The 27,293-nt window shown below is 41.8% G+C and overlaps 1 protein-coding gene across 2 annotated transcripts in view; it reads right to left on the bottom strand.

The window, feature by feature from the left end:
- The window catches only part of wdr32 (WD repeat domain 32), a 70,905-nt gene that overhangs the window by 23,802 nt on the left and 19,810 nt on the right, over positions 1-27,293 (bottom strand). Inside the window, exons 3-4 of one of the 2 annotated variants that reach the window (XM_078201943.1) lie at positions 17,735-17,932; positions 1,463-1,665 (exon numbers count right to left, since the gene is read on the bottom strand). In XM_078201943.1, the coding sequence (XP_078058069.1) occupies positions 1,463-1,665; positions 17,735-17,932 (401 nt within the window). The remainder of the gene's footprint in view (positions 1-1,462; positions 1,666-17,734; positions 17,933-27,293) is intronic. The other variant, XM_078201994.1, reaches the window with a different exon arrangement.

Genomic DNA, 27,293 nt, shown 5'->3' with positions numbered 1-27,293 from the left:
TTCTTCAGGTGAGTGGGAATTCTGTTCACAAACAGGGCATATAAAGACACAAACTCAATTTACAGAATAATGGTTGGAATGCGAATACTTACAGCTAACCAAGTCTTTAAGATACAAACAATATGAGTGGAGAGAGCATCAAGACATGTTAAAGAGATGTCTATTGTCTCCACATCATATCTGCCACCAGGGCACTCCTTCAACTGTTGCAGCACCAATCCCATCTTCTGCCACTAGATGGAGCTCAGTCACTCCAAAAACAGGGAGGAACAAGCTTCAGATCCAGCACTAATTTTAAATTTATATTTCTTTTACATTTATAAATGTAGGTTTTTAATTTAGGAACATGGAAATTTAAGAACATATAAAATTTTAACCTATATTTTATTTACCCCCCCCCCCGACAAGAAATGTCCAAAAGAACAGTTTTTACATTAGTAATGGGAACATTTAATTCACTTAATGTTGTTTAAGCTTGAAGTTGCAGTTATCAGGAATGCATTAGAACGTTAAGTGAGGAATGACTGTATTCCAGTACTGCTATCCGAGAATCTGACGAAAAGTAATATCCTCTCTCTGACATTTTAGTTATATTGCTTTGTTGTTTATGTTATTTTGTACAAAGATAGACATTTAAGAAGTGGTACAGTGGTTAGCACTGCTGCCTCTCAGCGCCAGGGACCTGGGTTCGATTCCTGGCTTGGGTCACTGTCTGCGTGGAATTTGCACGTTCTCCCCATATCTGCGTGGGTTTCATCCGCGTGCTCCGGTTTCCTCCCACAGTCCAAAGATGTGCGGGTTAGGTTGATTGGCCATGCTAAATTATCCCTTCGTATGAGGGGGCTAGCTAGGGTAAATACATGGGGTTAGGGGATAGGACGTAGGTGGGATTGTTGCCAGTGCAGGCTTAATGGGCTGAATGGCCTCCTTCTGCACTGTAGGGATTCTATGAAGAACATGTTCACTTGTTAAAATATTGTCTCTCAGGATAGCCACATTTACAGATCAAGTATCAGATTACATTGGCAAAGTCACTGACTTTTTCGAAAGGGAATACAGGTTTGGTTTTTATGTAATTAGCTGCCTATTCAATGAGAGGGGCAGCTTTGTCCAATTACGTTCAGTTCTGGTCCACTCATATTTGCAGGGGCGAAGTAAAATGCTGCTTCCCAGCCACTCGTCAACACTAGAAAATCAATAAAATATCATTCTCACAAGCAAAATTTCATGTAGAGAAGAAACAAGACAACTTATTAATGCTGCTCATATCATTATTCCCATGAGTTTTTTCCTAATTATGATCAGGAACAGAGAGGTTATTCTATAGCACAGTTCACAACATAAAATTTAATATGGGGTGTGTACTTCAAAGAAACACAAAGGAATAGGACTCGATACTATTGAAAAATGAATTTTAAGGCACCAACGTTTTGTAGGAAGCCTTGGCGTTCACTGCACTCACCTGTATTTGAAGCGGAACGTTTCCCTCTCAAACTGCGGTTTTTGGAAACTTCCAGTGACTGGGTTAAATCAAGGTCATGAAGAATTAGAAGATAACCAGACGATGTTGATATTAGCATTTTTGAACAGTCTGGTGTTAAACGCATTCGCATCAGGTAACGGGTGTGGAAGAATTTCTTGTGTGGACAGCCATCTTCTGTGCATCTGTTACAAACACAAAATGAAAGTTAAAATTACTATAACCATACACATATTACTAAAATACTTCTGACATATCATCCAAGCAAATATTTTGGTGCATCAAGCAGCAATGCCATGTAAACTGATTTGCCCAATTTCTACACAGCAAGACCTCTAAGACCTGCTAGAGATAGCTGTACAAGTGCTGCAGCTGTTTTGTCATGTTAAATTTAAATGCGTAATATTGAAGCAACTTGGAATCAGTACTTAGGCTACTTATTCCTCTTCTGAAGCAACCAGGACCTACCCATTTAAACACATTATTTATGGCAAGTGAATGCATGCTGTATCTATCAAAAAATAACCTGCTAATGCTACATTCAGTATATTGAAAAAACGTTTCTGCTGTATGCTATCATTCTATTCCGCTTCCATTGTAGTTAAGTACAAACTTCATTTTGAATGCAAAAGGAATTTTCATTAATTACATAAAGTCAGTCTGTAGTGTCTCGAAAGTCAAACTGACGATGAATTTGGTCAATGAAATGCTCTTGAAAAGTTTTATATATTCTGATTGAATGGAACATTTTAAAATCACAGTTGATGCATTAATGTAAGAGGTAATTATTTTGGTTTCTAACTTTTGACTGGTATATATTTAATATTCCTTTACAACAACATTATAAATAAAATCAACTGCATTTGATTTTCCAGAAGATGATTTCTATGGCTTTCCTCACAGCAAAAATGTTTTTCAAACCATCTAACTTCTTGAAACTGCTCCTTCAATCACAAAACACTCACACTTCCTGCTGCCTCAGCAAAGCAACCAGCATAAATGAGAACCCCATGCACCCCGGACATTCTCTCTTCCACCTTCTTCCATCGGGAAAAGATACAAAAGTCTGAGGACACGTACCAACCGACTCAAGAACAGCTTCTTCTGTGCTGCCATCAGACGTTTGAATGGATCTACCTCGCATTAAGTTGATCTTTCTCTACACCCTAGCTATGACCGTAACACTCTCCTTTCCTTCTCTACGTACAGTACGTTTTGTCTGTATAGCGTGCAAGAAGCAATACTTTTCACTGTATACTAATACATGTGACTATTAAATCAGATCAAAAATCAAATCAAATGTATGCCATTATTAAAGTTAAGATTCAGAATACAGTTTGATTTAGTGAAAAAAGCCAGAATGGCTGGCAGCCCAGGAATAGTAACGAGTGATGTTCCATCACACGACAATATTATTATATTCACTAATGATATGAAGCTATATAGGTACATGAAACCTGGGGTTTCAAAGGTGTTTAAACTAAATAAGAACATGGTTTCTAAAATAGCAAAAGTTTTCAATGTACATAAATGTGACTTGATGTATTTAGGAAAAAGAAACACTGAACATGTGTACAACATGAAGTGTTTCATTTTGTACTGGGCGAGAGCTTCTAACACAATTGCATAGGGATACAGTTTGTGAAAGCACTGTAATACTTCAAGATGGGACTAGCCCACCTAAACTGGCCACACCAAAAGATGGGTACCATCAGTCAAGGAAGGGATCAATTTATTTAGCAGCTGCCACATTTAAGTGTTCAAGAGTCATACAGGTAACAATAATTTGCATCCATAAAGCACCTTTAAAGTAGAGAAACTTCCAATAGCAGGGTGGAAAAATTTGGGAACAATCAATAATACAGGAAACAACTCAGAGAAGAGAGTGATCGAGCTGGTTTCAGGCTATCAGGGAATTAAGTTAGGTAGAAAGAATCACTAAATTGAGCTTGATTTCTTCGAGAAAAGGAAACTTGATAGATATTTAGAAAAAAAAACAGAAGTAAAAATAAACAGAACAGGATCTTGATCAATTGGGCCAGTGGGCTGTCGAATGGCAGATGGAGTTTAATTTAGATAAATGCGAGGTGATGCATTTTGGTAGATTGAACCAGGGCAGGACTTACTCAGTTAATGGTAGGGCATTAGGGAGAGTTACAGAACAAAGAGATCTAGGGTACATGTTCATAGCTCCTTGAAAGTGGAGTCGCAGGTGGACAGAGTGGTGAAGAAGGCATTCGGCATGCTTGGTTTCATCGGTCAGAACATTGAATACAGGAGTTGGGACGTCTTGTTGAAGTTGTACAAGACATTGGTAAGGCCACACTTGGAATACTGTGTGCAGTTCTGGTCACCCTATAATAGAAAGGATATTATTAAACTAGAAGGAGTGCAGAAAACATTTACTCGGATGCTACCAGGATTTGATGGATTGAGTTATAAGGAGAGGCTGGATAGACTGAGACTTTTTTCTCTGGAGCGTAGGAGGCTGAGGGGTGATCTTATAGAGGTCTATAAAATAATGAGGGGCACAGATCAGCTTAGAAAGATTCTTAGAAAGATTCTTAGAAACCCTACAGCACAGAAAGAGGCCATTCAACCCATCGAGTCTGTACCGACCACAATCCCACCCAGGCCCTATGCCCATATCCCTACATATTTACCCACTAATCCCTCTAACCTATGCATCCCAGGACACTATGGGCAATTTTAGCATGGCCAATCAACCTAACCCACACACCTTTGGACTGTGGGAGGAAACCGGAGCACCCGGAGGAAACCCACGCTGACACGAGGAGAATGTGCAAACTCCACACAGACAGTGATCCAAGCCGGGTATCGAACCCAGGTCCCTGGAGCTGTGAAGCAGCAGTGCTAACCAGTGTGCTACCGTGCCGCCCCAAGCTAGATAGTCAATACCTTTTCCCAAAGGTAGGGGAGTCTAAAACTAGAGGACATAGGTTTAAGGTGAGAGGGGAGAGATACAAAAGTGTCCAGAGGGGCAATTTTTTCCCTCAGAGGGTGGTGAGTGTCTGGAACAAGCTACCAGAGGTAGTAATAGAGGCGGGTACAATTTTGTCTTTTAAAAAGCATTCAGATAGTTACGTGGGTACGATGGGTATAGAGGGATATGGGCCAAATGTGGGCAATTGGGATTAGCTTAGGGGTTTTTAAAAAAAGGGCGGCATGAACAAGTTGGGCCGAAGGGCCTGTTTCCATGCTGTAAACCTCTATGACTCTAAGTATCATCTCCAATGAATAAAGCCCAAAGAAAGACATTTACATGAAACAAGAGTCAAGAATTTGGCATTTTATTTGCAAATTTGCATTTTGTTACCTTTAGTTTGTGCTAAGGCGATTAATTCAATACAAGAGTAGATAGAAAATGGTTATGACACTGGATAAGTAATCCAGAGGGCCTGGACCAATGACCGAGAGACAGGTTAGAATCCTACCATGGCAACTGATGAATATAAATTCAATTAATTAAATCTATCTGGAATTAAAAACTAGTATTAATGACATGCCAATAAAATGTGAAAGTGATCAAAACTGTAAAACTTTTTGTGACAATTTTTAATGTGGACTTTTTCTGAACAAATGATGGCTATCACAGGTCACATGACTCAAGAATGGCCATCTGTTCTGTAAATCTCTAACAGCAGTCACAAGGACAAGAGAGTCATTTGGCAGTAAAAAACTTGAGTATTGCTGAAAAATTCAAATTGGCAAAGCCACTCATCAGGACAATCACAAGAATACCAATGTCAGGGGAAACAATAACTTTATACTGTATGAGAAAAGAGCTGATTGGTTGGCAACTGGACTCTGATTGTTGAATATACAGTCATGGTTAATGCTGACTGACAGTTGAATGCCAAGCATTGTTTGAAAATTTAAACCAGGCAGTTTGACTCTGATTGGTCAAGGTATTTCCTTGAGGAATGAACCTGTGAATGGCGATCACTTCTTTTGCTTCGCTGAAACAGGGTGCAATATGTGTATGCATTCTGTCTGCAAAGAACAAGGTCCTTTATATTAATACAGGTAGCTGCCGCGACACACATGCACCACCTGCCAGCCTGATTACCTTAATCTTGCTGTCAACATAACTTTTGGATTATTTAACAAATGTTGTCCAATTGCAGAATCAGATCTAATGTCAGACATTGTTTTGAGGCGGTGGCGTAGTGTTATTGTCACTGGATTAGTAATCCAGAGACTGGGCAAGATCTGGGGTTCAAATCCCAGCATGGCAGGTGGTGAAATTTGAATTCAATAAAAATGTGGAATTAAAAGCTTGATGATGACCATGAAACCATTGTCGATTGTCATAAAAACCCATCAGATTCACTATTGTCCTTTAGGGAAGGAAGTCTGCCGTCCTTATCTGGTCTGGCCTACATGTGACTCTAGATCACAACAGTGTGGTTGACTCTCAAATGTCCTCTGAAATGGAGGGCAGTTAGGAAAGGGCAATAAATACTGGCCCAGCCAGTGATGCCCACATCCCACAATTAAATTTTTTAAAATCGCAGGCTGGTTGGGAATGGTCTGCACCTTACCTGTTATGATCAGTGGAAGTGCCATGCTGTTTTAAACCTGACGAAGGGATGGGAATAATCATCCTAAACAAATGTGACTCTAGGAACAAATTGCACTCCATTTTTAATGACGGGTCCAAATTTGTATCCACTGAACCTGCCACTCTACCTGATCTTACAGCCTTGCCCAAAAGTAAGCCAAGAAAAAACGCTTGCTGGATCTGTGCGAGTGTGATGAGCTGCCACATGATATATGACAAGGTTCATCCTCCTGATTTGCTGTGTCCACGGACATATAGGCCTACCAGAGACACACAAAAGTGATGTTTCGTTATGCCCATATTATCTAGGACGGATCTTCTGCACAATTCGAATTGGCCAATGGATTGTCAACTCAAGCTTCCTTGACACATATGGTTCCAAATCAGGATGAGTAAAATGCATTCCAGCTATTATTCCATTCAGAAACATATCCATCACCTTCCCCATCACGGGATCATACCTGGTATGTCTTTGAACTTGAGAAACTGTCATGGGCAAATGATCTACTAGCCAAAAATAAACAACATTAGCAAAACTAGCTCAATAGGTAAAGGTAAGCATTGTGTGATAATGCATCAACATGGCACTCTGATTAATAATACTTTGAGAGTATGCAGATAGGGTCAGTGACCATGTTTGCAATCGGCTAGTAGCTAATAACAGTATGCCTTTAAAAGACCCAAAAATAGTTAAGGGTCGACGATCAGTCAATAATGCGAACTGATGACTATATAAATAATGATGAAATCTTGTTACGCCAAAAATTATATTCAATGCTTCTTTTTCTAGCTGAACATAATTAGATGGAGCACTAGTCAGAGTACATTAAGCAAAAACTATTGGTCATTCTTCTCCTGAAGGCTTAATATGTGAAACTACTGCCCTTACTCCATAAGATGAAGCGTCGCAAACATCAGTAATGGTAGCTTTGGATTAAAATTAACCAATACTTCAGACTTCTGCAAGCATCTTTGACATCCTTGCACGCTTTCTCACATTATGTTGTCCAGTCCCATGACTATTTCATACACAGTAAATTATGCAATGGCTTTAATAATGTAGCTAATTAGGAACAAATTTGCCTTCATTTACTAATCCTAGAAAGGGCTTCACTTGCATCACATTTGTTGCATGTGATGCTTTTAAAATATTGTCCAAGTGTTTAGGTGCTTTATGCAGGCCTTCACTGTCATAGCACACCAAAATACTGGACTGAAGTCTGGAAAAAGTCGCACTTTTCTTTCTTGATATGCAGACCATATGCTTGAAGACGTTCCAACGTTGCTTCTGAATTATTCAACTGCATTTGTTCACTGGACCTTGTAATTAGAATATCATCCAGGTAACATTGTACACCAGAGAGACCACTTAACATCTGATTGATCAATCTTTGGAATGTTATTCCAAAAGGCAATCTTTTATAATCTTTTATATACGAGTAACAATGCTTGCGATTCAGCGGCTACATTCAATTGTAAATATGCTTGTGAAAGATCAATCTTGCTGAATTTCTGCCCACCTGATATTCCAGCAAACAAAGCTTTGATTAAAGGAAGTGGACATTTGTGACATGCTTGTTGCTGTTTTGACTTCTTATGGGCATTCCCAACTTGTGGATCTTCATTCTTGCACCAAATTCTGAAGCCTCTTTAACAGCCAGTTCCATCAACGCTGCCATTTATACTGCTGTTTTTTACGTCAAAAGATGTTCAATGAGCAATCTTCTTTGAATAGCCTAATTTTGGAGACCACAAACTAGATGATCTCAAAGAGAATCGTCTAATGGCTCACCAAACTCACAATGTTGTGCCAGACTTTAAGGTTGCCACATCTGCAAACAACACCACAAATAAGAACTGAACCATCTGGTTTCATGACACATATGATGGGAGTAGTCCAGTTGTTGTGACCGGCTCTGACACACCAATTTTAACATGTCATACTAATTCATCTTTGACCTTGGAGCGAATTGTATATGGCACTGCTCTTGCTTTGAGATTTTTTTCATCGACTATTAGGCTTTATTTTGAGTTTCACTTGAACTCCCTTCATTGAGCCAAGTGACTTTTCAAAATATACACACTTGTATTTATCCAGAAGGTGCGGTAGGTCTGTTTTAGCATCTGCCCATTTGTTGGCAGCATTCCAGTGAAGCTTAATCTTCTCCAAGCATGATCCCCCAAATAGAGCTGGAAAATTACCATATGGAGGGGCAATTCTGCCGTTTGTCCACTGAACTCTGCGTTGACAATGGTGTAACCTGTTAACAGCATCCCTCCAGTATATGTCCTTAAAATCACATCAGCTGGTTTTAGAGTTTCAGTTTTTGTTGCTCAGTGGTCTCAGGAATTAAAGGTACAGCAGCACCAGTATCAACCTCCATCCTAATATGTTGTCCACTTAACTTTGGAATCATCTTGAATCTATGTGATCCACCCTGTATGGATAAGACGTTCAGTTGGAGCTCATCATCATATTTCTGGACATTCTCTTCTAGTCATAATTCTTCTCTTCTGTTTTGTAAATTCTTTTTGTAGAATGCAACTTGTTCTTCTTGAAGGTACCCAGATTCTTCTCCTGAATATTCTTCTTATGGGAAGGTAATCTAGTCCTATAAGCTTTGTAATATGACCCATTTTGCTATAATTCTTGCATTGACTATCCTTGCTCCAGCATTCACTTGCTGAATGGTCCATTTGGCACATCTGTGACATGCTTGTTGCTGTTTTGACTTCTTATGGGCAGTTCCCAACTTGTGGATCTTCATTCTTGCACCAAATTCTGAAGCCTCTTTAACAGCCAGTTCCATCAACGCTGCCATTTATACTCCTGTTTTTTTACGTCAAAACACGTTCAGTGAGCAATCTCCTTTGAATAGCCTAATTTTGGAGACCACAAACTAGATGATCTCAAAGAGAATCGTCTAATGGCTCACCAAACTCTCAATGCTGTGCCAGACTTTTTAATGCTTTTGTCTTCCGCTTGATTCCTTCGGGAACCTGAACCGTTCTGCAATGATCACTGGCTCTGGAGAGTAATGCTGTTCGAGGATCTTTGTCAGGTCATTGTAAGTTTTGTTTTCTGGCTTTGCTGGATGGACCAAGCTCTGGAGCAAATTGAAGGTTTTCTTTCCTATTGTTCGGAGGAAAAATTGGTCCAAGCAGCTTGTTTGCAATTTTATTCACTTGTACGAAGTACTGAAAACGCTCTGCGTAGATCTCCATGAGTAATTTTTTTCAATGAACGGCCCCATGTTTCTCTTGCAGGCCAGTGACTCAAGGCTGCTCAGTATATCTTTCTTTACTGTCTTCCCAGTACTCCCCTTTTTACCCTGGAGACCGTTGACTTGATTTTTAAATGATCCCAACCATACAGCAAAGCATCCCTCTTTTCAAATATGCCAGATACTGCCTGGAATCTCACCCTCACCTGATCAGGAAAAACCCTTCTTTTAAAACCACATGGAGAGCTTTTTTTCTTACTTGATCTTCCTTCACTGGCACTTCCATCTTTAATCCTGATGCTGTTTCTCCTCAGTCTTCAAATACTTGAGGTGTGAGGACCCACATTGATTTTGTCTTAGAACAAAGAAAAGTACAACACAGGAGCAGGCCCTTCGGTCCTCCAAGTCTGTGCCAATCATGATGCCCTAACTAAACCTAAAAAAAAACTTCTGCCCTTGCTGGGTCCATATCCCTCGACCATGTACCCAACCAGATGCCTCGTAAATGTTGCTAAGTGCCTACTTCCACCAGCTCCTCTGGCAGCGCACTTCAGGCACCCACTACTCTGTGATAAACTTCCCCTGTACATCTCCCTTAAGGTCTTCTACTTAGAATCTTTTCTTGATCTTCTCTATGAAACAAAATCCCGACTTGTCGTCAATTTTCTTTTCATATCATGTCCTAACTACAAGAGGTTGTGAATTTTAAACATAAAGTTGTGGTTTGCACATGTAGATCAAACTAACAAGGGCAGATCGTGCCTTACGAGCCTGGTGGAGTTCTTCGAAAATGTGACTAAACACATTGACGAAGGGAAGGCGGTAGATGTGGTTTATATGGATTTTAGCAAGGTGTTCGATAAGGTCCCCCATGCAAGGCTTCTAGAAAAAGTGAGAGGGCATGGGATCCAAGAGGCTGCTGCCCGGTGGATCCAGAACTGGCTTGCCCAAAGGATGTGGAGATGCCGGCGTTGGACTGGGGTAAACACAGTAAGAAGTTTAACAACACCAGGTTAAAGTCCAACAGGTTTATTTGGTAGCAAAAGCCACACAAGCTTTCGGAGCTCTTAGCCCCTTCCCACTCACCTGAAGAAGGGGCTAAGAGCTCCGAAAGCTTGTGTGGCTTTTGCTACCAAATAAACCTGTTGGACTTTAACCTGGTGTTATTAAACTTCTTACTGTGTTTGCCCAAAGGAGACAGAGAGTGGGTATAGATGGGTCTTTTTCTAAATGGAGGTCGGTCACCAGTGGTGTGCCCCAGGGATCTGTTCTGGGACCCTTGCTGTTTGTCATTTTCATAAATGACCTGGATGAGGAAGCGGAGGGATGGGTTGGTAAGTTTGCCGACGACACGAAGGTTGGTGGGGTTGTGGATAGTCTGGAGGGATGTCAGGAGTTACAGAGGGACATAGATAGGATGCAAGACTGGGCGGACAAGTGGCAGATGGACTTCAACCCAGATAAGTGCGTCGTGGTCCATTTTGGTAGGTCAAACGGGATGAAGGAGTACAATATAAAGGGAAAGACTCTTAGTACTGTAGAGGATCAGAAGGACCTTGGGGTCCGGGTCCATAGGACTCCAAAATCGGCCCCGCAGGTGGAGGAGGTGGTTAAGAAGGCGTATGGTGTGCTGGTCTTTATCAATCGAGGGATTGAGTTTAGGAGTCCGGGGATAATGATGCAGCTATATAAGACCCTCGTCAGACCCCACTTAGAGTACTGTGCTCAGTTCTGGTCGCCTCACTATAGGAAGGATGTGGAAAAGATTGAAAGGGTGCAGAGGAGATTTACAAGGATGTTGCCTGGATTGAGTGGCATGCCTTATGAGGATAGGCTGAGGGAGCTCGGTCTTTTCTCCTTGGAGAGACGAAGGATGAGAGGAGACCTAATAGGGGTGTATAAGATGTTGAGAGGCATAGATCGGGTGGACTCTCAGAGGCTTTTTCCCAGGGTGGAAATGTCTGCTACGAGAGGACACAGGGTTAAGGTGCTGGGGGGTAGGTACAGGGGAGATGTTAGGGGTAAGTTTTTCACACAGAGGGTGGTGGGCGAGTGGAATCGGCTGCCGTCAGGGGTGGTGGAGGCGAACTCAATAGGGTCTTTTAAGTGACTCCTGGATGAGTACATGGAGCTTAATAGGATGGAGGGTTATAGGTAGGTCTAGAAGGTAGGGATGTGTTCGGCACAACTTGTGGGCCGAAGGGCCTGTTTGTGCTGTAGTTTTTCTATGTTTCTAACAAGGTTTCTTGAAAGAGATGTTCTCTGCACTACACAGAGTAGAGGAGGTGGTGGAATTGAATAGGGAGGGAATAGGGGGATACGGTCCAAGTAAGGGCAGAAGGTTTTTTTAAGTTTAGTTAGGGCATCATGATCGGCACAGGCTTGGAGGGCCGAAGGGCCTGCTCCTGTGCTGTACTTTTCTTTGTTCTAAGAAAAACAGCAGCCTTTGCAAACACCCTACTGACATCACCATCAAACCATGTGATCAGGTCCTAAAGCAACTTGCAGCTTTTTTAACATATAACGATCAGTATTTGTTGCAACTTACAAAATTAGACTACATAAACTGAGGGTTTGGGGAAACATACCACCGCCTATTTTAAAAACACTTCTACTTAGTCAGACAGTGAGAAGAACGAAAAGTTCAGTTTGCATCTGTCTCCTGTCTATAACAATTAATAATGGTTACCATGTCATTCTCAGATTGTCCATTATGCAAGGACATTTTTCACCTTTACCTTGTCTGTCTTATATGTGACTCCAGACCCAAAGCAGGATGGTTAACATAACTGCCCTATGAAGTGGCCTTGCAGTTGTAATTAAGAAAACAGCTCATCTCCACCTCTCAAGGGCAAATAGGAATGCATTAAACACTGACCTTAACAGCATCACCCACATTGCATGAATGATTATATTTTAAAAATTCACAAGGGATTAGGAAGCACGTATAAAGATCTTTGGTAATGAATCCTAGGTTGAGATAGATACAGAAGGGCTTGAAGAAACAGGCCTACTGAACTGAATGGTCTCTTGTTGTTCCAAAGTTCTGTAAATTTCCTCCGGGTGCTCCTGTTTCCTCCCACAGTGTAAAGATGTGCAGATTAGGTGCAGTGGCTGTGCTAAATTGCCCATCGTGCCCCAAATGTATAGGTTAGGGGGATTAACGGGTTAATAGGTGGGGATACAGGGATCAGGCCTGGGTGGAATGCTCGGTTGGAGAGTCGGTGCAGACTGAAATGGCCAATAGTCTCCTTCTGCACGATAAGAATTCTATGAATTATTGAGCTTGCTGCTACTTTTTTAAAAACTTATTGCCTCCTTTGTGATAAACAAAGCATAATATAACCAATCTGAAAGTAGAAAGAGATTTAAACACTTAACCAATAAAAAGATGATCTGAACATTAGTGCATTCATAACTTTTTTCTACATCACACAAGTAGATTTCCAGTATGTTTATGGGGTGTCCTTTCCATATGTCCTTTACGGGGCGGCACAGTGGCACACTGGTCTAAATTGTTCCTCTTAAAATGAATCACTTCACACTTCTCTGCATTGTCATCTGCAACTTGTCTGTCCAGTCTACCAACCTGTCTATGCCTTTTTGAAGTTTAACACTATCCTCCTCACAGCAGTACGGTAGCACAGTGGTTAGCACTGCTTCCTCACAGTGCCAGGGACCTGGGTTCGATTCCCGGCTTGGGTCACCGTTTGTGTGGAGAACATACAAGACAGACAAGGTAAAGGTGAAAAATGTCCTTGCATAATGGACATCTGAGAATGACATGGTAACCATTATTAATTGTTATAGACAGGAGACAGATGTTCTGCATGTTCTCCCCGTGGCTGCGCGGGTTTTCTCCGGTGCTCTGGTTTCCTCCCACAGTCCGAAAGACATGCTCGTTAGGGTGCATTGGCCATACTAAATTCTCCCTCATGTACCTGAACAGGTGCCAGAGTGTGGCGACTAGGGGTTTTCACAGTAACTTCACTACAGTGTTAATGTAAGCCTACTTGTGACACTAAATAAACTTTAAACTTGTTTCACCTACTGATCTTTTCCCACTCTCTCATTGATATCTTGAATTATCTGTCCTGCTTCCCAATCTCTCTCTTTCGCTTACCCAATTGGTTGAAAATACGTCTAATCACCCAATAATAAAGAGAAAAGCAAAATAATGGCAGTCCTGGATGACGTGTCACATTATTGACTAGAGGCCTGCAAATACTGCATGACAGATTAACAGTAACATACAATTCTGTAATTAAAATGTTGGCATAAAAGGTGTGACTCTAAAAACATGACAAAGTAAACTTATGCAGAAAAGAAATGCTCATTTATTTTTAAGAACTTCAGCTACTATATTTTCTGAAAAATTCAGTTTTTGAAGTGCCCACTCATTGTTAAGCTTTAACTTTTTGTACAAAAAAGTAATGAGTTTATAGATAGTAGCTTCAGGGAGGCAGTTACGCCAAAGGCACAGAGCACAGGTAATTGGGTTACTGTCAAGCGAGGGAAAGGGAAAGGGCAGGCACAGCAGGGTTCCCCTGTGGCCATTCACCTCCACAACAGGTAGACCGATTTGGATACTGTTGTGGGGGATACCTTACCTGGGGCAAGCTGCGGCAGCCGGATCTCTGGCACTGAGTCTGGTTCTGCAGCGCAGAAGGGAGGGTGGAAGAGGAGGAGAGCAGTAGTGATAGGGGACTCGATAGTCAGAGGTACAGACAGGAGGTTCTGTGGTTGTGACAGAGACTCCCGGATGGTTTGTTGCCTCCCGGGTGCCAAGGTCAGGGATGTCTCTGATCGCGTGCACAGCATTCTGAAGTGGGAGGGTGATCAGCCAGATGTCATGGTACACATCGGTACCAATGACGTAGGAAGGAAGAGTGAGGAGGTCCTGAAGAGTGAGTATAGAGAGCTTGGTAGGAAGTTAAAAAGCAGGACCCCGAGGATAGTAATCTCAGGCTTGCTACCTGTGCCACGTGCCAGTGAGGGTAAGAGTAGGATGCTCGGGCGGATGAACACGTGGCTGAGGAACTGGTGTAGGGGGCAGGGTTTCAGATTTCTAGATCATTGGGACCTTTTCTGGGGCAGGTGGGACCTGTACAAGAGAGACGGGTTACACCTGAACTACAAGGGGACCCATATACTTGCAGGGAGATTTTCTAGTGTTATTGGGGAGGGTTTAAACTAGATTTGCAGGGGGATGGGAACCAGAGTGCCAGAGCAGATAGTGGAGCTGGGGTGAAAATAAATGATGTTAATAGTTCATGCAAAATCACAAATAGAAGGGTTGTGTGTGGTGGTAATAATCTTCTGAGGTGTGTCTATTTCAATGCCAGGAGTATTGTGGGGAAGGCGGACGAGCTGAGGGCGTGGATTGACACATGGAATTATGACATTATAGCCATTAGTGAAACTTGGCTTCAGGAGGGGCAGGACTGGCAGCTCAATGTTCCAGGGTTCCAATGTTTCAGACGTGATAGAGGCAGAGGGATGAAGGGTGGGGGGTGGCATTGCTAGTCAGGAAAAATGTTACAGCAGTGCTCAGGCAGGACAGATTAGAGGGCTTGTCTACCGAGGCCATATGGGTGGAGCTGAGAAACAGGAACGGTCTGACCACATTAATGGGGAAGTATTATAGACCACCCAATAGTCAGCGAGAATTGGAGGAGCAAATCTGCAGAGAGATAGCAGACAACTGCAGGAAACATGTAGTTGTGATAGTAGGGGATTTTAATTTTCCACATATAGATTGGGACTCCCATACTGTTAAAGGTCTAGATGGGTTAGAGTTTGTGAAATATGTTCAGGAAAATTTTCTAAATCAATATATAGAGGTACCAACTAGAGAGGATGCAATATTAGATCTCCTATTAGGAAACGAGTTTGGACAAGTGACGGAAGTGTGCGTAGGGGAACACTTTGGTTCCAGTGATCATAATACCATTAGTTTCAACTTGATCATGGATAAAGATAGATCTGGTCCTCGGGTTGAGGTTCTAAACTGGAAAAAGGCCAAATTTGAAGAAATGAGAAAGGATCTAAAAAGCGTGGATCGGGACAGGCTGTTTTCTGGCAAGGATGTGAATGGTAAGTGGGAGGCCTTCAAAGGAGAAATTTTGAGAGTGCAGAGTTTGTATGTTCCTGTCAGGATTAACGGCAAAGTGAATAAGAATAAGGAACCTTGGTTCTCGAGGGATATTGGAACTCTGATAAAGAAGAGAGATGTATGACATGTATAGGCAACAGGGAGCAAATAAGATGCTTCAGGAGTATAAAAAGTGCAAGAAACTACTCGAGAAAGAAATCAGGAGGGCTAAAAGAAGACATGAAGTTGCTTTGGCAGACAAGGTGAAGGATAATCCTAAGAGTTTCTACAGGTATATTAAGAGCAAAAGGATAGTAAGGGATAAAATTGGTCCTCTTGAAGATCAGAGTGGTCGGCTATGTATGGAACCAAAAGAAATGGGGGAGATATTAAATGGGTTTTTTGCATCCGTATTTACTAAGGAAACTGGCATGGAGTCTATGGAAATAAGGCAAACAAGTAGGGGTCATGGAACCTATACAGATTAAAGGGGAGGAGGTGCTTGCTGTCTTGAGGCAAATCAGAGTAGATAAATCCCCAGGACCGGACAGGGTATCCCCTCGGACCTTGAAGGAGACTAGTGTTGAAATTGCAGGGGCCCTGGCAGATATATTTAAAATGTTGGTATCCACGGGTGAGGTGCCGGATGATTGGAGGATAGCTCATGTTGTTCCGTTGTTTAAAAGAGGCTCAAAACGTAATGCAGGAAATTAGAGGCTGGTAAGTTTGACATTAGTAGGTGGTAAATTATTGGAAGGAGTACTAAGAGATAGGATCTACAAATATTTGGATAGACAGGGACTTATTAGGGAGAGTCAACATGGCTTTGTGCGTGGTAGGTCATGTTTAACCAATCTATTAGAGTTTTTCGAGGAGGTTACCAGGAAAGTGGATGAAGGGAAGGCAGTGGATGTTGTCTACATGGACTTCAGTAAGGCCTTTGACAAGGTCCCGCATGGGAGGTTAGTCAGGAAGGTTCAGTCACTAGGTATACATGGAGAGGTAGTAAATTGGATTAGACACTGGCTCAATGGAGCAGCGCTCCGAAAGCTAATGGTATTTGCTACCAAATAAACCTGTTGGACTTTAACCTGGTGTTGTTAAAACTCTCTCAATGGAAGAAGCCAGAGAGTGGTAGCGGAGGATTGCTTCTCTGAGTGGTGGCCTGTGACTAGTGGTGTGCCACAGGGATCAGTGCTGGGTCCATTGTTGTTTGTCATCTATATCAATGGTCTGGATGATAATGTGGTAAATTGGATCAGCAAATTTGCTGATGATACAAAGATTGGAGGTGTAGTGGACAGTGAGGAAGATTTTCAAAGCTTGCAGAGGGATTTGGACCAGCTAGAAAAATGGGCTGAGAAATGGCAGATGGAGTTTAATGCAGACAAGTGTGAGGTGTTGCACTTTGGAAGGACAAACCAAGGTAGAACATACAAGGTAAATGGTAGGATACTGAAGAGTGCAGTAGAACAGAGGGATCTGGGAATACAGATACATAATTCCCTAAAAGTGGCGTCACAGGTAGATAGGGTCGTAAAGAGTGCTTTTGGTACATTGGCTTTTATAAATCAAAGTACTGAGTATAAGAGTTGGAATGTTATGGTGAGGTTGTATAAGACATTGGTGAGGCCGAATTTAGAGAATTGTGCACAGTTTTGGTCACCTAATTACAGGAAGGATACGAATAAGGTTGAAAGAGTGCAGAGAAGGTTTACAAGGATGTTGCCGGGACTTGAGAAACTGAGTTACAGAGAAAGGTTGAATAGGTTAAAACTTTATTCCCTGGGACGTAGAAGAATGAGGGGAGATTTGACAGAGGTGTATAAAATTATGATGGGTATAGATAGAGTGAATGCAAGCAGGCTTTTTCCACTGAGACTAGGGGAGAAAAAAAAACTAGAGGACATGGGTTAAGGGTGAAAAGTTTAAAGGGAATATTAGGGGGGGGGGCTTCTTCACACAGAGAGTGATGGGAGTGTGGAATGAGCTGCCAGGTGAAGTGGTGAATGCGGGTTCACTTTTAACATTTAAGAAAAACTTGGACAGGTACATGGATGAGAGCGGTGTGGAGGGATATGGTCCAGGTGCAGGTCAGTGGGACTCGGCAGAAAAATGGTTCGGCACAGGCAAGAAGGGCCAAAAGGCCTGTTTCTGCGCTGTAATGTTCTATGGTTCTAATGACAAAAATACTGATACCTTCCAAAGGTATAAAAAAATATAGCTTATTTTAAAATTAAATTTACACAATTTTGTATTGCAGCAGTCTTTTCAGATCTGTATGTTATGTAACACAAACAGTTTATTCTGCTAACATCAAAGGCTTGTTAAAAAATATGCATAGCACCAACCTATTTGTGTCCCATGTGATTACATTCCCATCAAATCCTGACGTTACCAGCAGTCTTGTATTGGTATCATATTCAATGTTCTTTACCCAACTAGTGTGGCCATGCAAAGTGCAGACCTTTGAGTTGAGGTTACGTAAATCCCACAGAGCTACTGTAGTATCATCAGAGCAGGTTGCAAAAAGCCTGTTATCAAGAAACCTAAAAAGGAAACATAGTAAATACTAATATTGAGAATAATGGAACAATAAAACTTCACAGCCACTGAACATTGAAACAATACCTAAAGCAGTTCCACTTATAGATCTATATTCAGAAGCCACTGTAAATGATTGCACTTCAAATTATGAAATTTCCATCCATAGTTTTAAAACTGTTTTTTCAACACAAACTCCAGGATATTAATACACAGAATGAAGCTGAGACAAAAAGGATGAATACATTAACTTATTCATGCAGAGAGTGGTGAATATGTGAGCTATTCAGTAGGCTACAATTGTGAAAGATGTGGACAATTCCAGTCCGTATGGATATATTATTTGGCAGAGCAATTAATTGAAAGCTAAGAGAAACAAAAAAGTAGGATGTCTAAGGCCTTTGGGACTGGTCCAACGGAAGGAACAGAAAACACCATTTGAAACGTCTCCAAGAATAATGTACATTTTGGAAGTGGGAAGATGGAAGTTCATAGCCTTCTGGAGTTTGCTTGCCTGAGGGAACCAGGGTACAAACGTTATCATGCTGATAACCAGTCAGTAAAGGAAGAAACCAGAGCCAATGTTTACTTGGCATAGATTTGTTTACAGAGTGAATCATTACAGGTGTAAAGCAGCTAGAATGACAATCAACACCTTTTCCGAAACACCCAGAAGCATGGGGAGCCCATAGTTCCCCATTGCTTTCTCCAGAGTCAGATTGTGGCATCAACCAATTCAGGAAGAGTGCAAAAATCAAGGCTGCTAAGCAGTACTGAGGGAATCCTACACTGTCATACGTGCCACCTGTTGAATGAGATGTTAAACCAAGACATAAAAGATTCCATGGCACTATTACAAAGAAGAGCAGAGGAGTTATCCACAAAAGTTCTGTCCAATATTTATCCCTCAATCAGCACCACGGGTTTATCTGGTCATTTATCACATTGCTATTTATGGGAGCTCACTCTGTAAACTGGTTGTATCCAATGTAACAGTGACCACATTTCAAAAAGTACTTAATTGGCTGCAAAACACTTTGGAACATCCTGAAGTAATGAAAGATACAAGACAAATACAAGCCTTTAAATACCAGCTGTAATTCATTTCCGTAAGTTAATTAGTTATTGAAGTTAATTAATTAATTAGAAATATTGAATATAATCTTTAAAATTTGAGGAATTTGATGGGAATAAGGGAAGACTTTCATCCAACTAGGGATGAACAGTGATGTGAGATCAACAATTTAAAATTCTCATTTAAATTGACGTGAAATCTAATTAAAGGATTGTTGGAGTATGGGATGTTTTACCAATGGGAGTAGTTACAGTCGAGAATATTGCATCTTTGAAGGGAAATGGTTAAATATTTGAAGCAAAGGGAGACATGGGTTGATGTCATTGTGGCTCAAATCCACCTTTGTGCGCTCCACCTAAGCTGATTTAATTGTTTCACCTCAATGTACACTACCCTAATGTTCTTCTAGCTGATCTCATGTTTGAACACTCTAAGATGTCAGTGACACATCTTCTGAAAGCTAAATTAAGGTTCTGCAAAACCACACAAGAAAAAAAACTTATGTATTTAAATTTAATTTAGTCAGCTTTCATTCCCTCCTCCCCAAAGGACGGGCTAAAAGTCTTTCACAGGCCTCCAACAATGCCACATTACAACCAGCCACTGGGAGGTGCATAAGAGTAGTCTGGAAGTGAATCACCCAGCCTTTTGTTTAATAATGCTCCTGTGATGGGAATTTCAATGAGTTAAAGGCTCTATATAAATATAAGCTGTTACGCAATCCCAATATATGTGGATCTGTGCAGCACTATTACTGAGCATCATTGTTTAATGTGCCCATTGCTAACTCTTTGGATGTTGCTGAAACAGTGATCTCGCATCTGATAATGTTAATGATCATAATTAATGATTGTGTGGCCAACAGCTACAGGGGGATTGTGAGCAAGACCCTGATTCACCAAAGTCATAGGTACAGATGCAGCTAGCCTGAACAAGATCTGCAAATGTAGCACAATAGGCTGTGCCACAGATTGTGGCATGAGCTCACAATTGCTGTACTGCACATGTGAACTCCTGATCTTGGCTGTGCCATCAAGGAGAGAGGTTATGTGGAGGCCTTCCCAAAGGGAATGCAATAATAATTTTAAAAACTATAACCAATCTCATGCACCTTCCAGCAGCCACTTACAGAGAAACATCAGCAGAGGCCTAGGAGCAGGTCACCTGCATGCCCTCCCAAACGGTGAATGGTGCATGGCATGGGGGAACCTAAAGAGGGGAAGAAGAAAAATATATTAAAACAAAGTTCCCCAGGCATTGTGGGTGCTTATAGTTAACCAAGATTTGCATAGCAGAACTCAAAAAGGATCAATGTACCCTGTGGGAGCTTCCTATTTAACTTATGATTAACACATTTTCACCAGAATGTGCCTTAGGAACAATATATTTCTAGTGTATTGAACCTTTTAGATTTTTTTCATAAATCCATGCACATTGAAGCTGTGAAGTTGCACGACTGCCAGATAGATAATGGCAACAAAATGTTTTTTTAAAAACATATTTTAAAGTCAGGGCTTGGGAGCAGCACAAAATAATGGGCATCAAGAGAAAAGGGGAAACAATAGGACAGTACACACATGCTATGTAAGACATAAGACTCATGTGATTAAACACAAAAACAACCAAATGTCTTCCTGCTGGATTCAACAACCGGTTTAATCATCCGATTACAGATAATTTGCTTTAGCCGAATGTTGAGTGCGCATGTTTCCGTCACAATTACAATATTGCGCCCAATTATCTGGGTGTCACGGTATAACATCATTGAATTTCACATTCAGTTTGGTCGAAAGAGTGGGTCTCAGTCTAGTGTTGGATATAAGGGTATGAATACAAAGCTGGTCAGAGTGAACTGGGAAATTAATTTAAGGGGTAAGTCAGGTAGACACTTAAGAGATATTGCATAACACTCAAAGAAACATTTCAGCAAGAAAGAAAGACTCCAGCATGGTGCATCCCAAACCTTTTGCCCAGTGTGATCCTATTTTAATGCCTCAGACTTGGTGAGGCCTCAGTGTGAAAATCTGGGGATGGTGGTGAAAAGGAGTTGAGCATGGACGGAGTTAATGGAGACAGGCAGAGCTTCACCAAAAAAGATACTATACCTACTTATTCACAGGTTTTTTCTTTTTGCAGCATCAACCGGGTTGGGCCACACAACAAAAAGTGTGAGCATTAAGGCCTCACAGTTGCTAGAAAGCAGTGCAAGCTCCACAGCAGCCATTGCTGCATCGGAGTTCATGACACCACTGGAGAATTTTGTGACCCCACTGGGGGTCAAGACCCACAGATTAGGCACACTTTCTCTAAGAGAAGGATGTATCATACATGGCTAACTAAGGAAGTTGAAGGTAGCTTGAAAGAAAAGGCGTACAATTCCATGATTAGTGGCAAGTCAGAAAATAGAACATAATATTAAAATCAGTAAAGAATGACAAAAACTGGGGAGAAGTTCAAAATAATAAATATAAAAATAGATAGTGTGTGCTTCTGCACACATTTAAACAGGAGAAGAGTAGCTAGAGTGAGTTTTGGTCCTCAAGAGAGGAGTCTGGAGAATTAGTCATAGGAAATAAGGAAATGACAGGTGCGTCGAACAGATCTTTTGTGCCTGACCTCACTGTAAAAAATACAAATAACATCCCAGAACTAAGTGTAGATTCAGAGATGAAAGGATGGGAGGAACTTAAAACAAGTGGGTGAAAGGTTATGGGGGGGGGGGGGGGGGGAGTGGAATGTGGAGTTGAGGTTACAATGAGATCAGCCGTGATCTTACTGATTGATGGAGCAGGCTCAAAGGACCAAGTGGCCTACTCCTGCTCCTAACTCATACGTTTGCATATCACGATCATTAGGAAAAGAGCACTGAGGAAATTATTAGAATTATTAGATGACAAGTCCCATGGTCCTGATGGACTTCATCCAAGAATCTTCAAAGAAATGGCTGCTGAGATAGTGGACACATTGGTGTTATTGTCCAAAATTCCCTAGATTCTGGAACGGTTCCATCAGATTGGAAAATACTGAATTTAACTCCTCTATTTAAGATAGGAGGGAGACAGAAAGCAGGAAGCCACAGGCAAGTTAGCCTAACATCTGTTACAGGTGTTAGGAACTAGAGACAGTTTAAGTAACTTACATTTATATTGTGTGTTGGAATAAGGTACAAGTTTAAGTAAGCTTAAATGTGCTTCTGTATTTATGTGCTAAGAAAGGTTTTAGAACTTCAGTTTCAGTTTCACTTTAAACTTTGCTTGCATTGTAATAAGGTTCTACAATCCTTAAAACAAATAACAGGGGATAAAAACAGCAGTTGCTTAGTAACCAGACACCCACACTGGGAAAGAAGTAGCAATTAATGCCAGTTTGGAACCAGGTAACCTTGAGGCAAGGAGCTTTCCACAGACATTTTGAGAAGGACAGAAAGCAAGTTCCAGAAGCTAAATAACAAAAGCCCATAAACAGGGCAGAAGAATTCCAGGAAGTTAAAGGAACAAAGAACAGAGATTTCGAAAAAGGGTCCTGCTCAGCGCAAGTCAACAGCAAAAAGAGGCACCCCCCCAGCTAAAGGCAGAGCTGCAAGGTGTAGATCTGAAGATTTCAGCTAGTGAGAAGCCAGACATCCGAAGTGTCAATAGGTTGGTGATATCTTAATACAGTTTGTGTAGCTGTGATGTTCTGTTGGCTTGGCTGGGTACCGGAGAGATTGAATGAAAGCTTGAATGCATGTGACAATCCAGTGCCGATGAATACTGAAAAGAGGGGTTGAAATCCTGGAGCTGGATTCTTGGTGAAGACATCCAAATTAACTTTCTTGCTTGAAAGCGGATCGGAGTTTGGAGACCCCCAAGTGGAATTCAGAGTTGTAATCAGATCCATTGGCTCACAATGTGACAAGTGGGAAATTGATAAGAAATCCACAGAACTTGTATTGGGTGGCATCTGTCACTTGGTTTCAGAGTGTAGGGAGTCTTGACCACATTCCACCTATTGGTTAACATGAACTGTGTACTTACTATACACAGGGCTACAAAATAAATATTTGTAACTCGTCATTCATACAAATCTGTATGTATCTGTAAAAGTATAGTTGTAGTGAAAGAGTAGTGTATTTTAGTTAATCTTGTTTAAATAATGATTTAAACAAGATAAGTTCATTAAAAGTTCATTTGGTAGTCCTAGGACTCTTCATCCACAAATCTAAACAAACAATAAAGTTAGGATCTATTAAGCCAGGTTCCACCCTGAGATCCGGCTTGTCCAGTAGTATCAGATGGGATTATAACATAAAGAAAATGCTAAAATCTATTAAGTAGATTATACCAGGACAATCAGAAGATCTTAATAAAATCAGGCAGTGTCAGCACGGTTTGGTGAAAGGGAAATTGTGCTCGAGGATGTATTGGAGTTTTTTTGAGGAAGTCACAAGCAATGTGGATAAATGTGGTGCACTTGGATTTCCAAAAGGGTTGTTACAAGGTGTAACATCAAAGGTTACTACTCAAAATAAGAGATCAGTGCGGGAGGTAAAATATTAGCATGGATAGAAAAGAAACAGAGAGTAGGGTATAAATGGGTAATTTTCATGTTGGCAAGATGTAATGAGTGGAGTGCCACAGGAATCAGTGCTCTGGCCTCAACTATTTACAATTTACACAATGACTTGGAGGAAGGGGCCAAATGTATGGTTGAAAATTTGATGACAAAAAGATACGTAGGAAAACAAGTTTTAAAGAGGACATAAGGCGTCTATAAAGGGAATTACAGCAGTTAAGTGACTGGGCAAAAAATTGACAGGTGGAAGTATAATGTGGGAAAATGAGAGCTTGTCCACTTTGGCAGGAAGCGTAGGAGAGTAGAATATTATTTAAATAGAGATCGATCGCAGGGCTCCTCAGTACATGCCCTGGTACATGATTCATAAAAAGTGTGCAGGCACGGGTGAGGTACCAGAAGAGTAGCAAATGTCGTGCCCTTATTTAAGAAGGGCTGCAAAGAAAAACCTGGTAAATATAGATCGGTAAGCCTAACATCTCTGGTGGGTAAGTTCACAGAATACTGCAGTGCAGAAGAGACCCTTCGGCCCATCAAGTCCGCACCGACACATGAAAGGCCCTGACCTGCCCACCTAATCCCACTGGCAGCACTTGGCTCACAGCCTTGAATGTTATGGCGTGCCAAGTACTCATCCAGGTATTTTTTTAAAAGATGTGAGGCAGCCCTCCTCTGCCACCCTCCCAGACAGTGCATTGTAGACCGTCACCACCCTCTGGGTAAAAAGGTTTTTTGTCAAATCCCCCCAAACCTCCCACCCCTCATTTTTAATTTGTGTCCCCTCGTAACTGACCCTTCAACTATGGAGAACAGCTGCTTCCTATCCACGCCTCTCATAATCTTGTACACCTCGATCAGGTGACCTTTCAGTCTTCTCTGCTTCAATGAAAACAACCTAAGTCTATCCAACCTCCTTTCATAACTTAAATGTTCCATCCCAGGCAACATCCTGGTGAATCTCCTCTGCACCCTCTCCAGTTCACATCCTTCTGATAATGTGGCGACCAGAACTGCACACAGTACTCCAGCTGTAGCCTCACCAAAGTTCTATACAACTCCAACATGACCTCTCTGCTTTTGTAATCTATGCCTCAATTCATAAAGGTGAGTGTGCCCTATGCCTATTAACCTGCCTTTCTGCCTTCAGAGATCTATGGACAAAAACACCATGGTCCCTTTGTTCCTCGGAACTTCCCAGTGTCAGAGCTTTCATAGTATACTTCCTGTCAAACTACTCCTTCCAAAGTGTAGCACGTCACACTTTTCAGGGTTTATATTCCATCTGCCACTTTTCCACCCATTTGACCATCTTGTCTATATCTTCTGTAACCCAAGACACTCAACCTCACTGTTAACCACCCGGCCAATCTTTGTGTCATCGGCAAACTTACTGATCCTACCCCCCACATGGTCATCCACGTCATTTATATAAATGACGAACAGGGGGCCCAGTACGGATCCATGGCGCGACACTGATCACTGGCCTCTAGTCACTGAAGCAGCCATTTGTCATCACCCTCTGTCTCCTACCACTCCTACAGGACGTGTGGAGGCCACACCTAGAATATTGTGTTCAGTTTTTGTAGCCTTGCTATAGGAAAAGATGTTATTAAACTGGACAGAGTGTAAACGACATTTATGAGGATGTTTCCAGGACTCGAGGGACTGAGTCAAAGGGAGAGATTGGACAGGCTAGGACTTTTTTCTATGGAGCGTGGGAGACTGAGGGGTGATCTTATAGAGGCGTATAAGGTCATGAGAGGGATGGATAGGGTGAATGCATTGGTCTTTTTCCCAGGGTTGGGGAATTGAGAACTAGAGGGCATAGGTTTAAGTTAAATGGGGAAAGAATTAATGGAACCCGAGGAGCAACTTTTTTTTTTTACAGAGGGTGGTACGTATGTGGAATGAGCTGCCGGAGGAAGTGGTTGAAACACAGAAACCCTACGGTGCAGAAGGAAGCCATTCAGCCCATCGAGTCTGCACAACAATTCCATCCAGGTCCTATCCCCGTAATCCCACATATTTACCACACTAATCCCTCTAACCTACACATCCCGGGACATTAAGGGGCAATTTAACATGGCCAATGCACCTAACAAGCACATCTTTGGACTGTGGGAGGAAACCGGAACACCCGGAGGAAACCCACGCAGACACGGGGAGAATGTGCAAACTGCACACAGACAGTGACCCAAGCTGGGAATCGAATCAAAGAAATCCTACAGTACAGAAAGAGGCCATTCGGCCTTGGAGGTCCTTGGAGCTGTGAGGCAGCAATGCTAATCACAGTGCCGCCCATTGAGGCAGGGACATTAACAACATTTAAAAGGCATTTGGACAGATACATGGAGAGGAAAGGTTGAGAACATGGGCCAAATGCAGACAAATGGGGTTAGTTTAGATAGGCATTTTGGTCGGCATGGACCAGTTTGGGTCAAAGGGCTTGTCTCCATGCCATAGATTCTATACAGAAAGCGATATGGAAGGCAAACAAAAGTTATTGTTTATTGCAAGGGGAGTGGATTACAAAAATAGGGAATTGCTACAGCTGTATAAGGCCTTGATGCGGCTCTAGAGTATTCCGCACAGTTTTGGTAATCTTGTTTAAGAAAGGATATAATTGCATTAGAAGCAGTACTGAGAAGGTTCATTCAACTGCTTCCTGAGATGAAGGTGCCCTCTTAAGTGGAAAGGTTGAACAGGTAAGGCGTGTATCTATTAGAATTTAGGGGTTATCTTATTGAAAGACAAGATTGTGAGGGCCCTGACAGAGTGGATGCTAAAAGGTTGTTTCCCCTTGTGGGAGAGCATGCGTGTGTGTGTGGAAGATTAAACATAAGGGATCACCCATTTAACACAGAGCTGAGGAGAATTCTCTCGCGGGTTGTAAGTCTTTGGAATTCTTTTCTCCAGATAGCAATGGAAAAAGGATCATTGGAGGCTGAGTCAGTTAGATTCCTGGCTGACAAGGCAGTAAAAGGGTACAAGGGATAGGCAGGAAATTAGAGGTCACAATCAGATCAACCATGATCATATCAAACGGCAGAGGCAGAAGGAACTGAATTATCTACTGTTGCTCCTAATTTGTGTGTTTGTATAACACAACAGCAGTGGTTAGTACTGCTGCCTCATGACCTACCCTTTGTGAAGGGTAGGTCGTGCCTCACAAACCTTATTGAGTTCTTTGAGAAGGTGACCAAAGAGGTGGATGAGGGTAAAGCGGTTGATGTGGTGTATATGGATTTCAGCAAAGCGTTTGATAAGGTTCCCCATGGTAAGCTTTTGCAGAAAATACGGACACATGGGATTGAGGGTGATTTAGTGGTTTGGATCAGGAATTGGCTAGCTGTAAGAAAACAAAGGGTGGTGGTTGATGGGAAATATTCATCCTGGAGTTCAGTTACTAGTGGTGTACCGCAAGGATCTGTTTTGGGGCCACTGCTGTTTGTCATTTTTATTAATGACTTGGATGAGGGCGTAGAAGGATGGATTAGTAAATTTGCGGATGACACTAAAGTCGGTGGAGTTGTAGACAGTGCGGAGGGAAGTGGCAGGTTACAGAGGGACATAGATAAGCTGCAGAGCTGGGCTGAGAGGTGGCAAATGGAGTTTAATGCGGAAAAGTGTGAGGTGATTCACTTTGGAAGGAGTAACAGGAATACAGAGTACTGGGCTAATGGTAAGATACTTGGTGTGGATGAACAGAGGGATCTGGGTGTCCATGTGCATAGATC

The sequence above is a fragment of the Mustelus asterias genome, chromosome 1, assembly GCF_964213995.1.
Source record: "Mustelus asterias chromosome 1, sMusAst1.hap1.1, whole genome shotgun sequence".
In the NCBI taxonomy this organism is placed as follows: Eukaryota; Metazoa; Chordata; class Chondrichthyes; order Carcharhiniformes; family Triakidae; genus Mustelus; species Mustelus asterias.
This window is presented reverse-complemented; position numbering and strand designations above follow the sequence as displayed.